The sequence below is a fragment of the Hemitrygon akajei genome, unplaced genomic scaffold (assembly GCF_048418815.1).
Source record: "Hemitrygon akajei unplaced genomic scaffold, sHemAka1.3 Scf000076, whole genome shotgun sequence".
Classification (NCBI taxonomy): domain Eukaryota; kingdom Metazoa; phylum Chordata; class Chondrichthyes; order Myliobatiformes; family Dasyatidae; genus Hemitrygon; species Hemitrygon akajei.
The window spans coordinates 3,994,857-4,009,898 of NW_027331962.1; the positions used below are offsets into that span (position 1 = coordinate 3,994,857).

At 42.9% G+C, this 15,042-nt stretch overlaps 1 protein-coding gene across 1 annotated transcript in view; it reads left to right on the forward strand.

The window, feature by feature from the left end:
* LOC140722390 (uncharacterized) overlaps positions 1-15,042 on the forward strand; it is a 62,683-nt gene that overhangs the window by 8,701 nt on the left and 38,940 nt on the right. The window contains exons 4-5 of the mRNA XM_073037141.1: positions 936-1,102; positions 6,724-6,821. Of these exons, the coding sequence (XP_072893242.1) occupies positions 936-1,102; positions 6,724-6,821 (265 nt within the window). The remainder of the gene's footprint in view (positions 1-935; positions 1,103-6,723; positions 6,822-15,042) is intronic.

The following is a 15,042-nucleotide window of genomic DNA, read 5'->3' on the forward strand; positions in this document are numbered from 1 at the left end:
ACTACGTAAAAAACAACAGAGGAAAAGAAAAAAAAACACACAACAACTGCACTAAACTACACACCTATCTAGGACTGCATAAAGTGCACAAAACAGTGCAGACATTACAATAAATAATATACGTGACAATAGGGCAGTAAGGTGTCAGGCCAGGCTCTGGGTATTGCGGAGTCTGATAGCTTGGGGGAAGAAACTGTTACATAGTCTGGTCGTGAGAGCCCGAATGCTTCGGTGCATTTTCCCAGATGGCAGGAGGGAGAAGAGATTGTATGAGGGGTGCATGGATCCTTTATAATGCTGCTGGGTTTACGGATGCAGCGTGTGGTGTAAATGTCCGTGATGGCGGGAAGCGAGACCCCGGTGATCTTCTCAGCTGACCTCACTATCCGCTGCAGGGTCTTGCGATCTGAGATGGTGTAATTTCCGAACCAGGCAATGATGCAGCTGCTCAGGATGCTCTCAATACAACCCCTGTAGAATGTGATGAGGATGGGGGGTGGGAGATGCACTTTTCTCAGCCTTCGCAGAAAGTGGAGACGCTGCTGGGCTTTCTTTGCTATGGAGCTGGTGTTGAGGGACCAGGTGAGATTCTCCGCTAGATGAACAGCAAGAAATTTGTTTTCATCACATTCAGAGACAGGCGGCTGGCTCTGCACCAGTCCGTTAGCCGCTGCACCTCCTCTCTGTAAGCTGACTCGTCGTTCTTGCTGTGTGTTGCAGCACAGTCGTGGGTCAGCAGAGTGAACAGCAGTGGTCTGTGCACACAGCCGTAGGGGGACTCCGTGCTCAGTGTGATGGTGTTGGAGATGGAGAATTAATCCAATTTTGTATCTGGAGGCAGGTTCAAGACACGGTTTTTTTGTTGAGTTGGGTGAGAGCGGTGGAGACGAGGGATATCTGAGTTCAAGCCAACATTTTCCTTTTTATATTCACAGAGCCAGAGTTTACAATCTCCGAACTCCTGGCACAGGGGGAGGAATATCGACTGTACCAACTGACAAAGTTCTACAGAGACAGACTCAAACAAGCAATTGAAGAAAAGGTTGAGAGACTGGGTTTGATGTTGACAGAGGAGGGACATTTCAGTAGAGAAGAAAATGAGGTGAGTGTAGTTCGTGTATTGTCACTGATCTGCTGGTATCAGAGGGAATAGTAATCAACATTAATCTCCTGCACGTTTTAGGAGATCCACTTGGGAATGGAGACTTTGATCACTGACTTGTCTCTTGCAGATCTGGTTTCAGTTTTTAAGGTGGGGAGCACTGGGAACTGCAGGTTTAGCATCACCTTTTCTTGTATCACCTGCTGTATTTATCAGTGTGAAGTAAGAGCAGTGGCTGCATATCTGGACTTCCAAAAGGCATTCGGTCTGAAACTAATTTCAAATCTTGGCTGAACCGTCGGGTAGCTTCACCTCATCTCATTAATCCAGGATGAGTATTAAACTGTCAATTGGGCCAACCGGCTTGACTGCGGTACCTGAGGGAGGGAAACCAGCTAACCACAGCTTGTCTTGGTTCCGTGAGTTCCCAAACAATGTGTGGCTGACTTGTCATAGTCACAGCAAAGTACAGTGCAGAATCAGGCCTTTTGGCCCATCTATTGCATGCCTGACTACAGAATCTACTTATTCCCATTGACCTGCACCGGGCCATGGCGCTCTATACGCTCATTACGCAAGCATCTGTTCAGAATTCTCAACCACTTGCACTACTTGCCCTGCTAGCTAGTTTCACACTCTCACCACCCTCTGAGTAAACAGGTTTCATCTTTGGACCCTTTGAACTTTTCACCTTTCACCCTTTAGTGATAACCTCTTGTTGGAGTACCTCTTTACCTCAGTACAAAATGCCTGCTTGCATTTATCCTATCTATATCCCAATGTAATTGTGTACACTTCTATCAAATCTCCGCTCAATCTTTCATGTTCCAATGAATAAAGTCCTAATCAGTTCACTCTTTTCATATAACTTATGTCTTCCAGTCCGGGTAACATCCTTGCAATGTTTTTTCTGTAATCTTTCAAACTTATTTCCATCTGTCCAGCAGGTAGGTGTGCAGAACTGCACATAATATTCAAATTAGGCCTCTCCAACGTCTTATACAACATCATATCGTACACGATATTTTCATTTACCAAGGTTAATGCGCTAAGAAACTTTCTTTCAGAGCCTATCAACATTTGCTGCCACTTTCAATGGCTTATGTACCTGTATTCCCAGATCACTTTGCTCTACCGGTCTCTCTGTAAGATCTACCCTGATTGGTCCATCCAAAGTGCTACATCTTCCACCTGTCTGCATTAAATTGCATCGGCCCCTTTAAAACCCATTCTCCAGTTGGTCCAGATCTCACTGCAAGCTCGTGTATTCTTCCTCTTTGTCCACTGCACCTTCCCAATGTTGGAGTCATCAACAAATTTGCTGATGCTGTTAACCGTAATTTCATCCAGATCATTGATATAGATGATAAACAACAACAGGCACAGCACCGATCCCCGTGACACTGCACAAGTTACAGGCGCCAAACAGAAATGCAACAGTCTATAGTGACACTCCGGATTCATTCAAAAAAGTTACTGTCAAATCCAGTTTACTATTTTATCTTGAATGCTAAGCAACTGAATCTTCTAGACCAACCTCCTATACAGGACCTTGTCAAATACCGTGCTGAAGTCCATGTAGACAATATCCAGAACCTTGCCTTCATCAACTTTCCTGGTAACTTCCTCGAAAAACTCTGAGATTGATTAGATGTGAAAGATCACGCACAAAGCTGATATCTTATGACCACAAACATCAATAGTTTGATCTAAAAGGGCAGAAGAAAGCACAAAACATAAATCTGGTGATCTAGCTGATATCTCACGATCCCAAAAAATCAACAGGTTGTCCTGAAAGGGAAGGAGATCAATAGGTTTTCCTGAAAGGGAAGGGACAAACCAAAAAAAATCTGCTAACTTGCTGAATATCTGACTAATGAGAGACAGGGACACACCATTTCAGGTCCCTCTCCTTGGAGCTCACAAACAGAGATGGTCTTGTCCTAGATCTGACCTATTCAGCAATGAGTGGTATTAGAAAATCAAGTGCGTTACACCCGTCAGTGACTCTGTTCTCTTTGGGATTCATTGGCGTTATATGTAATGAATCACACAGGCATTATCCAAAGGCAAGAGGTAATCTGTAAATATTTTGCTCATCTATAAATTCATCATCTGGGGACGTCTGTTTTACTGGTTAAATTTCTTTCACAACTGTAACTCCTCAGACCTGATAGCAGTGAAACTGATGGATTATTTTACAGTGCAGTGGACCATCAGGGAATTATGCTGATTTATTCCATAATTGTTGTCCATTATTCGTGTTATGGAAAAGCTTTCCAATTCCCTGCTGGTAACTGTTCTAGGAGATCAATCATTCAGATCCAGAACATAGAACATAGAACATAGAATAGTACAGCACAGTACTGGCCCTTCAGCCCACAATGTTGTGCCGACCCTTAAACGCTGCCTCTCTTATTTCTCAGAGCGATGTCCTAAGCCCATCCATATTCAGTTACCTTAATTCCATCATAGGTGTGTGTTGCTTGAAGACTATTCAATGTTTAGTTAATAATTCCTCAGTTACTCAGGAAACCCATGCCTGCATTCAGAAAGTCATTACCATTTTACGGTATCAGTGCCAGGCAGTAACCATCTCCATTATAAGATAGCCGCACTGACATTCCTTAATCTTCTTTTGTCTTTACACATCATAAGACCATAAAGCATCAGAGCACAATTGGCCATTAGGCCCATCGATTCTGCTCCACCATTACATCATAGGTGGTTTACTACACCTCTCAACCCCATTCTCCTGCCTTCGCCCAGTGAACTTTGCTGACCAGACTAGTCAAAAAGGTACCAACCTCTGTTTTAAATATACTCAATGACCTGGTCTCCGCAGCTGTCAGTTCCAATGGATTCTGCAGTTTCACTACTCCTTGGCTAAATAATCACCTCATTTCTGTTCTAAATGGACGTCCCTCTAATCTGAGGCTGTTCCGTCTGGTTCTAGACTCCCCCACTTAGAAACATCATCTCCACCTCCTCTCAATGCCTTTCGATATTCCACTGGTTACAATTAGATTCCCCCTCATCCTTCCACACTCCAGCCAGTACAGGTGCATCCAGGAACCATTCCCATCAAAATATGGTTTAATGTCACTGGTTCTGTTCGTTTAGATGCCTCTCTGGATTTTTCACAACGCCATCACATATTTTCTCTGATCAGGGGATCAAAATATGCGAGTGCGGTCTGGCCAGTGCTTGTTCTTATCTTCTGATCCTCTCAAAATGAATGCTGGCATTGTATTTGCCTTTCCGAACACAGACTCAAACTGCATGGAATCCTGCACCAGGTCTCCAGAGACTCTTTACAACTCCGATTTCTGAATTTTCTCCTAGATTCAAAAATAGTCTACGTCTTCATTATTTCTGCTAAAGTATATGGCCACGTACCTCACTATACTACATTCCAATTGCCACTGATGTGTCCATTTTTTCATAGGTTCATGTCCTCCCGCGAAATCCCTGCTTCCTCAACACTTCCCGTCCCTCCCCATATCTTCGTAACGCCCACAATAATGGCCATAAAGCCTACAATTCATTGACATAACGGAAAAAGAAACTGTCCCAAAACCAACCACTGCAGAACACGTCTGGTCACCAACATTCGACCAGAGAAAGCCCTATTTGTTCCCACTCTGTGCTTCCTGGCAGTCAGACAAATCTGTCTGGAGAAAATCTTGGATCCTCTATCCATGCCAGTGACTTTCTTGTCCTACTGTCGGCCCTTGTTAAACGGCGTCATGTGGGACACCTGGTCAAAGGTCCTCGGGAAGTCCAAGTAAACAACTTGCACTGACTCTCCGTTGTCGACCCAGCATGCTGTTCTCTCAAAAAATTCCAACAGTTCTGTCAGGCAAGGTTCCCTTCCATGGATGTTGGCCTTTTCCTTATCATGTGCGTTCAAATACCCCGAAACCTTATCCTCAATTATCGACTGCTGACATCTTCCCAAACGCTGATCAGACTAACTGGCCTATAGTTTAAAATGATCAGTCCTCCGGAACCATTCCAAAATCTAGTGATACTTGAGCGATCATTACTAATGTCTCCACAATCTCTTCAGCCTCCTCCTTCAGAAGCAATCGGGTGAGTTGATCTGGACTCATCTATCTTCAGAACTTTCAGCTTACCAAGCGCCTTCTCCGCAATAATTGCAAATACACTCACTTCTGCCACCGGACATTCTCAAATATCTGGCACGTTCTAGTGTTTTTACAGTGAGGACTGACGCAAAATGCCGACCAATACCTTCCGGCATTTCCTTGTCCCCTGACAGTACCTCTCCACTGTCATTTTCCGGTGGTCCAATATCCACTCTCCTCTCTTTCAATCTTCATATATCAGATGGACGTTTTGGTAAGCTATTTTACATTATTCTCTAGCCTACCTTCATATTTCATATTTTCTCTATTTACGGCTTTTTAATTGCCTACTGTTGGTTTGTAGAAACATCCCAGTCCTCCAGCTTTCTACTATATTTTGTAATACTCTGTGCCCTCTCCTTTGCTTTTCTGCTGCTTTGACTACCTCGTCAGCCACGGTTGATCATCCTCCCTTTAGAATAATTCTTCATCATTGTGATTGTTTGTCCTCCGAGAAACTTCAGCCATTCCTGCTCTGCCATTGCCCCTGTTAGTGTCATTTTCGAATTTATTATTGCCCAGCTCCTCTCTCATGCCGAGGTAATTCCTTTATTCTACTGTAGCACTGATACCTCTAACTTTTCTTTCTCCCTTTCAACCTGCTGGCTGAGTTCTGCTATTTTATGATCACTGCCTCTTAAGGGTTTCTTTAGCTGAAGCTCCCTAATCAAATCTGGTTCAATACACAACACAGAATCCAGATCTGCCTTTCCTATAGTGGGCTCAACCATAGGCTTCTCTCAAAAGCCATCTCATAGGCATTCTATAAATTCCCTCACTTGGGATTCAGCACCGACCTGATTTTCCAAAGTTACCTGGATATTGAAACTCCCCGTGACAATTTTAGCATTGACCTTTTTCCATGCCTCTCCTCTCCCCCGTTGTAATTTGTAGCCCACATCCTGGCTACTGTTAACACGCCTGTATATAATTTCCATCAGGGTCATTTTACCTACACAGTTTCTTAACATCCACATCGTCTAATCCGACATCACCTCTTTCTCAGGACTTTTCATTTTTAATGACAGCAGTTTCGACACAACACTTTCACCTACCTGCGTATCCTTTCGATACAATATTTATCCTTGGATTTAAGCACCCAACTATAAACTTTTGTCAGCCACGATTCAGTGATGCCCGCCATCCATTTGTTTTTGCTCTCTCTCTCCCCTCTCTTCCGTTCTTGTTGTCACATCTTGTTGATGTAATGCTGCACATTGACAGATCGAGGAAATTAATCACATTGCATCTACTGCAGGGTGTCAGTAAATCCTTATTCTTACACACTATTGATTTAGAATTTCCTTCAGTTACTGTTTCTCTGTTAATGACTGAACCCAGAGAGGATGAGGCAACAGCCCAGTGACTGCATCTGTTTTGAAGCTACCGGGGCCATGAACAGATACTTTCCTGTACATTCTCCATGTCTGTCTGTCTGCTTCACAATAAGTCCATTGTTTCCTTTTGTAGAAAGTCACTGAGCTGACAGAGAAGGGAAACCGGGCAGAGAGTTCCAGACTCTTCCTCAGTTTGGTGATGGGCAAAGGCTTCCAGGCCCGAAGGGCGATGTGGGAATCCTTTGTGACATGGAGGACTGAATTACCGAAGTTGGACAGAATACTGAGGGAAATACAGGAACTCGGTATGTTAAAAACACGCACTAAACACAAAGGCACATTCAGATAAACATTTCAGTTATTTTAATTATTTTAGCTCTGTTTCCATGGATGTTTTTTTAAATATTTAAACAGGCCCTGATTCACAGGAATACATGAACATCGCCCAAGGTTTATCGGAATTACCCACTCAACTGATCGGTGAGTGATGAAACGCACAGTTCAAACCACATCTCAACTGTTAGTCTGTGACTTGGCAAAACCTGGGAATCAAAATTCGCCATTAATCATTCGCTGATCTCTGGATTCAAGTAACAATTCAAAGAATCTCTGTTTGCAGCCTGAATATTCTACAATATATTTTTCTATTAATCCAGCTGTTGGTTCTGATGAAGCCTTCACTCCAGGTCCTAACGCTCTGGGAATCCCAACACACCCTAGGCAGGCTTCTGATACACTGTATGACCCAGTCCAGGTGACTTTTCTATCTTCAGACCTTTCATCTTCCAAGCCCCTTTTCCTTTGTAATAGCACTACACGCAATTCTATTTGCTGATGATCTTTACCTTTTGGAATTCTGCTAGTGACTTCCACAGAGTTTGTCTGGCATTTCCTTTTCACCCGTTACTGCAACTACAACAGCAGTTTCTAGTGGTCCGATATCGACCCTCTCCCTTTTTTCACTCTTTATATATCTGGGAAAGAAAAAAAATATACTTTGGTCTCCTTTCTTATATTATTGACCATTTCCTTGCATTTCCTGCACATTCATGTATAACTAGGAGCATCTATAACATAGTTGCCTCCGACATGACCCTAGTCACTAGACTCTAGACACTAGAATACTACAGCACAGTACAGGCTCTTCCGCCCTGGATGTTGTGCCGACCCATGTATTCCTTTAAAAAGAGTACTAAAGCCACACTACCCCGTGACCCTCTATTTTTCTTTCATCCATGTGCCTTTCCAAGAGGTTCTTATATACCCTTAATGTTTTAGCCTCCACCACCATCCCTGGCAAGTTGTTCCAGGCACCCACAACCCTCTGTAAAAACTTACCCCTGATGTCTCTCCTAAACTTCCCTCCCTTAACTTTGTACATATGCCCTCTAATGTTTGCTGTTGGTGCCCTGGGAAACAGGTTCTAGCAATCCACCCTATCTATGCCTCTCATAATTTTTTAGACCTCTATTAAGTGCCCTCTCATCCTTCTACGCTCCAAGGAGAAAAGTTCCAGCTCTGCTAACCTTGCTTCACATGACTGGTTCTCCAAACCAGGCAACATCCTGGTAAATCTCCTCTGCACCCTCTCCATAGCTTCCACATCCTTCCTATAATGAGGTGACCGGAACTGAACACAATACTCTAAGTGCGGTCTCACCAGAGTTTGTAGATTTGCAACTTGGCCTCTCTACTCTTGAACTCAATCCCCCTATTAATGAAACCTAGCATCCCATAGGAGTTCTTAACTATCCTATCAACCCGTGCCGCGACCTTAAGGGATATATGGATTTGAACCCCAAGGTCCCTCTGTTCATCCACACTCTTAAGTAACCAACTATTAAACTTGTTGTCAGCATTCTGGTTTGTCCTTCCAAAATGCATCACTTCACACTTATCCGTATTGAACCCCATCTGCCACTTTTCTGCCCAAATCTGCACCCTGTCTATATCCTCTTGTAACCTTCGACAACCTACAGCTCCATCCACAACTCATCCAATCTTCATGTCATCCACAAATTTACTCACCCATTCTTCCACCTCTACATCCAGGTCATTTATAAAAATCACAAATAGCAGGGGTCCCAGGACAGATCCCTGCGGCACTCCTCTAGTCACCGACATCCAGGCAGAATACTTTCCTTCCACTACTACCCTCTGCTTTCTTCCTGTATGACAATTATTTATCCAAACAGCCAAGGTTCCACTTATCCCGTGCCTCATGATTTTCTGGATGAGTCTCTCGTGAGGGACCTTGTCAAATGCCTTGCTAAAATCCATCTAGACCACATCTACTACCGTACTTTCATCAATTGCTTTTTGTTACCGCTTTAAAAAACTCAATTAGCCTCGTGAGGCACGACCTTCCCTTCACAAAGCCATGTTGACCCAGACAGTAAATTCCAGGCACCCAGAACTCTGTTAAAAAAACTACCCACAATTGCTGTAAATTTACCCCATATCACCTTAATCAAATGCCCTCTGGTATCAGACAACAGTCAGATGTAAAATAAGTAACAAACAAAATACAGGCTGTCGACCCAGACTCATATCTCTCAAACTTGTACACCTCAGTCAGATCTCTATTCTAACTCCAGAATAAACAAACCAGGTTTATCAAACCTCTACTTGTAGCACATGTCACCGAATCCAGGCAACATCCTGATGAACCTGTTCTGCACCCTCTCCAATCCTTCCAAGACCTGGACAATCAGAAGTGAACACAATACTCCAGATGCTCCTTAAAACCATAAGACCTAGTAGCAGAATTAAGCCATTCGGCTCAGTGAATTTGCTCTTCAGTTCCTCTCTACCCCATTATCCCAGTAAACGTTGACACTCTTCCTAATCAGGAACATATCAACCTGCATTTTAAATATATCCAATGAAGTGTCTTCCTCAGCCGTCTATGACAATAATTTCACAGATTAACCACCCGCCAGCTAAGACATTTCTCCCAGTTTGTGTCCCCGGCAGCCAGGACAGTTCCCCACAGTTCTCAAGCATGTAAATATTCTGTATGAGCCTCCCATGTGGGACTTTGTCAAACACTCTACCAATATACAAGTAGACAATATCCATGTGTAACTGCATCCATCACCTTTGTCACCTTCTGGAGGAACTCAATTAAGCTGGCAAGACACAAACCCGACACAAAGAATTGCTACTGAACCCCAAACCACCTCATACATCCTCTCCGTCCTTCTCCCATGGGGCAGAACATATAAAAGGCAGAAGGTATGTACCACCAGTCTCAACGACAACTTTATTCTGCATTTATAAGACTACTAAATGGTCACCTACTATGTTATTGTTGGCTCTTAATAATAATAAGACAATTTTATATCTAAAATTATAGCATCGTACATCTCGTAACTAATAACAACTCAGGTAACAACTTAGATAACCACAATATACTCACAGCAGAGCAGACAATATACCATTCAGGTTTCAACAACAGATAACAGATTATGTAATTCTATTTCAAACCCTGTGGAAAGCAGAAAACTTTCAGTGTTATATTGTCAATCAAAACAAAAACCACATCTGATTCTGTTCCTCGTGTGCTTAAGAGAAGTTCTAAATATATATAAAATTCATACAATATTTGTGAAATTTCTACAACTGATGAAGAATTCGCGTAAAATAATCATCCTATTAACAACCACAGAGGAACAACGACCACTATCAAATTAAATGGAGGGATTTTCCAGAGCGACTCACTAAGCCCACTATGGTTTTGTGTAGCTTTAAGCCCACTCATAATTTACTGGAACAGACAAAAATCAGGTATCTAATCAGAAAAAAATACGAATTATACCTTGACACAGCTATACATTGATGATTTGAAATTATTTGCTCTTGCATCAGTAAAGCTGAAACAAATAATTCAAATAATGGAACTAATTTCCAAATATATAAGCTTGAACTTTAGACTAGGAAAGTACAGAACATGATTAAACATAAAGAAAAGTGCAATAGAGCCGGTAGAATTTCAAACAGAGCATCAGGATACAATGCAACAGAATATGAAACGTATATTTAGGATATCAACAAGCAAAGAAAATAGACAATAGTGTGATAAAGGAAAACCTTCCAACAAAATTTACTTCAAGGCTGAAGAAAATCTGAATTTACTGCAAGGCTGAACAAACTTTGAATTTACATCAAGGATCAAGAAAATCTGCCAAGCAGAGCTGAACAGTAAAAATATAACGAAGGTAGTAAACACTCACTGTGCCCATATTGATGTATAATTTTGGTAAAATACCCTGGTCTGAAACAGATCTGGAAAATATGCAAAACAATAAGAACTTAAATAGCAATTTCTGGAAAACCCCATGTGCACTGGAGCGCACTTGGATTGATATGAACGAGGACAGTATGAGGATGATGAATAACAGATCTAAAAAATGAGACAACAGCCAGATAAAAATTTACAGGATCAGGGTTAAAATCATGGACACATGTTGTGAAAATTGTTTTTCTGCGCCAGCAGCACGATTACAGTAAAGTGTGTGCAGTGAGTCTGTATTTATGTATACAATTGTGGAAATAGAATTGTAACAGCATGAATTAATCAGTCTGATGGCCTGGTGGAAGAAGCTGTCACGGAGCCTGTTGGTCCTGGCTTTTAAGCTGCGGTACCATTTCCCGGATGATAGCAGCTGGAACAGTTTGTGGTTGGTGAGACTTGGGTCCAGAATGATCCTTCGGGCCCTTTTTACCCCCTATCTCTGAAATGACCTGGATAGTAGGAAGTTCACATCTACAGATGCACTGGGCTGTCCGCACCACTCTCTGCAGAGTCCTGCGATTGAGAGAAGTACAGTTCCCATACCAGGCAGTGATGCAGCCAGTCAGGATGCACAAAATTGTGCCCCTATAGAAAATTGTTAGCATTTAGGGGCCCATCCCAACCGTCCTCAACCATCTCAACCATCTGTTTTTCTGTTTTTCTTTTTTTTTGTTCAGACTAGAGAATATGCCAGGCAGGATGTCGGAATGCTCCTCTTGCAGGATGTGGGAAGTCAGGGAGACATCCAGTGTCCCTGACAACGATACCTGCAAGTAGTGCATCCAGCTGCAGCTCCTAACAGACCGCATTAGGGAACTGGAGCAGGAGCTGGATGACCTCCGGATCATTCGGGAGACTGAGCAGTTTATCGATAGTAACTTCCGGGAGGTAGTTACTCCTAAGAAACAGGGCACAGGTAATTGTGTTACCGTCGGGCAAGGGAAGGGGAAAGGGCAGTTAATGCAGGGTTCTTCTGTGGCCATTCCCCTCTAAAATAGGTATACTAATTTGGATACTGTTGCGGGGGGAGGATGGCTTACCTGGGACAAGCTGCGGCAGCCAGGTCTCTGGCACTGAGTCTGGTTCTGCAGTGCAGAAAGGAGGGAGGAGGAAGAGGAGAGCGGTAGTGATAGGGGACTCCATAGTCAGGTGTTCAGACAGGAGATACTGTGGTTGTGACAGAGACTCCCGGATGGTTTGTTGCCTCCCGGGTGCCATGGTCAGGGATGTCTCTGATCGCCTGCACAGCATTCTGTGGTGGGAGGGTGATCAGCCAGATGTCGTGGTACACATCGGTACCAAAGACACAGGTAGAAAGAGTCAGGATGTCCTGAAGAGTGAGTACAGAGAGCTTGGTAGGAAGTTGAAAAACAGGACCTCGAGGGTAGTAATCTCCGGATTGCTGCCTGTACCACGTGCCAGTGAGGGTAAGAGTGCGATGCTCTGGCAGATGAACACGTGACTGATAAACTGGTGTAGGGGGCAGGGTTTCAGATTTCTAGATCATCGGGACCTCTTCAGGGGCAGGTGGGACCTGTACAAGAGAGACGGGTTACACCTGAACTACAAGGGGATCAATATACCTGCAGGGAGGTTTGCTAGTTTTATTGGGGAGGGTTTAAACTAGATTGGCAGAGGGATGGGAACCAGAGTGCCAGAGTAGATAGTGGAACGAGGGTAAAAATAAATGATGTTAGTTGTTCATGCAAAGTCATAAATAGTAAGGTTGGATGTGGTGGTAACAATCTTCTGAGGTGTGTATATTTTAATGTGAGGAGTATTGTGAGAAAGGCAGATGAGCTGAGTGCCTGGATTGACACGTGGAATTATTACATCATAGCCATTACTGAAACTTGGCTACAGGAGGGGCAGGACTGGCAGCTCAGTGTTCCAGGGTTCCAATGTTTCAGACGTGATAGAGACAGAGGGATGAAGGGTGGGTGGTGGCTTTGCTAGTCAGGGAAAATATTACAGCAGTGCTTCGGCAGGACAGATTAGATGGCTTGTCTACTGAGGCCATATGGGTGGAGCTGAGAAACAGGAAGGTATGACCACATTAGTAGGGTTGTATTATGGACTAGCCAATAGTCAGCGAGAATTGGAGGAGCAAATCTGCAAAGAGATAACAGACAACTGCAGGAGACAGAAATCTGTGATTGTAGAGGATTTTAATTTTCCACACATTGATTGGGACTCCCATACTGTTAAACGTCTAGATGGGTTAGAGTTTGTAAAATGTGTTCTGGAATGTTTTCTGACTCAATATATAGCTGTACCAACTCGGGAGAATGCAATATTAGATCTCCTATTAGGAAATGAGTTAGGGCAGGTGATGGAACAGTGTGTAGGGTAACACTTTTGTTCCAGTGATCATAACGTCATTAGTTTCAACTTAATCATGGATAAAGATAGATCTGGTCCTCGGGTTGACGTTCTAAGTCTGAAAAGGGCCAAGTTTGAAGAAATGAGAAGAGATCTAAAAATCGTAGATTGGGGCAGGTTGTTCTCTGGCAAGGATGTGATTGGTAAGTGGAAGACCTTCAAAGGAGAAATTTTGAGAGTGCAGAGTTTGTATGTTCCTGTCTGGGTTAAAGGCAAAATGAATAAGAATAAGGAGCCTTGGCTATCGAGGAATATTGGAACTCTGATAAAGAAGAAGAGAGAGATATATAACATGTACAGGCAACAAGGAGGAAATAAGATGCTTGAGGAGAATCAAAAAGAGTAAGAAAATACTTAATAAATAAATCAGGATTGCTATTGTATGTAATTAGTTTTGCTACAACAAGTGTATGGGACATTGGAAAAAAAGTTGAATTTCCCCATGGGGATGAATAAAGTATCTATCTATCTATCTATCTATCTATCTATCTATCTATCTATCTAAAGAAGACATGAGGTTGCCTTGGCAGTCAGGGTAAAGGATAATCCTAAGAGCTTCTACAGGTATGTTAAGAGCAAAAGAATAGTAAGGGATAAAATTGATCCTCTTGAATATCAGAGTGGTCGGCTGTGTATGGAACCAGATGAAATGGGAGAGATATTAAATGGATTTTTTGCATCTTTATTTAATGAGGAAACTGGAATGGAGTCTAAGGAAACAAGGCAAACATGTAGGGAGGTCATGGAACTTATACAGATTAAAGAGAAGGAGGTGCTTGCTGTCTTGATGCAAATCAGAGCAGATAATTCCCTAGGATCTGACAGGGTATTCCCTTGGACCTTGAAGGAGACTAATGTTGAAATTGCAGTGGCACTGGCAGAAATATTTAAAATGTCGATATCCATGCGTCAGGTGCCAAGTGATTGGAGGATAGCTCATGTAGTTCCGTTATTTAAAAAAGGCTCAAGAAGTAATCCGGGAAAGTATAGTCCAGTATGTTTGACATCGGTAGTAGGTAAATTATTGGAAGGAATACTAAGAGATAGGATCTCCAGGTATTTGGATAGACAGTGACTTATTAGAAACAGTCAGCATGGCTTTGCACGTGGTAGGTCATGTTTAACCAATCTATTAGAGTTAATCGAGGAAGTTATCAGGAAAGTGGATGAAGGGAAGGCAGTGGATGTTGTCTACATGGACTTCAGTGAGGCCTTTGACAAGGTCCCGCATGGGAGGTTAGTTAGGAAGATTCAGTCGCTAGGTATACATGGAGAGGCAGTAAATTGGATTAGACATTGGCTCAATGGGAGAAGCCAGAGAGTGGTAGTGGAGGACTGCTACTCTGAGTGGAGGACTGTGACTAGTCGTGTGCCACGGGGATCAGTGCTGGGTCCATTTTTATTTGTCATCTATATCAATGATCTGGATGAGAATGTGGCAAATTGGATCATCAAATTTGCTGATGATACAAAAATTGGAGGTGTAGTGGACAGTGAGGAAGGTTTTCAAAGCTTGCAGAGGGATTTAGACCAGTTGGAGGAATGGGCTGAAAAACGGCAGATGGAGTTTAATGCGGACACGTGTGAGGTATTGCACTTCGGAAGGTCAAACCAAGTTAGAACATACAAGGTACATGGTAGGACACTGAGGAGGGCAGTAGAACAGAGGGATCTGGGAGTACAGATAAATAATTCCTTAAAAGTGGCATTACAAGTAGATAGGGTCGGAAAAAGAGCTCTTGGTACATTGGCCTTTATAAATCAAAGTACTGA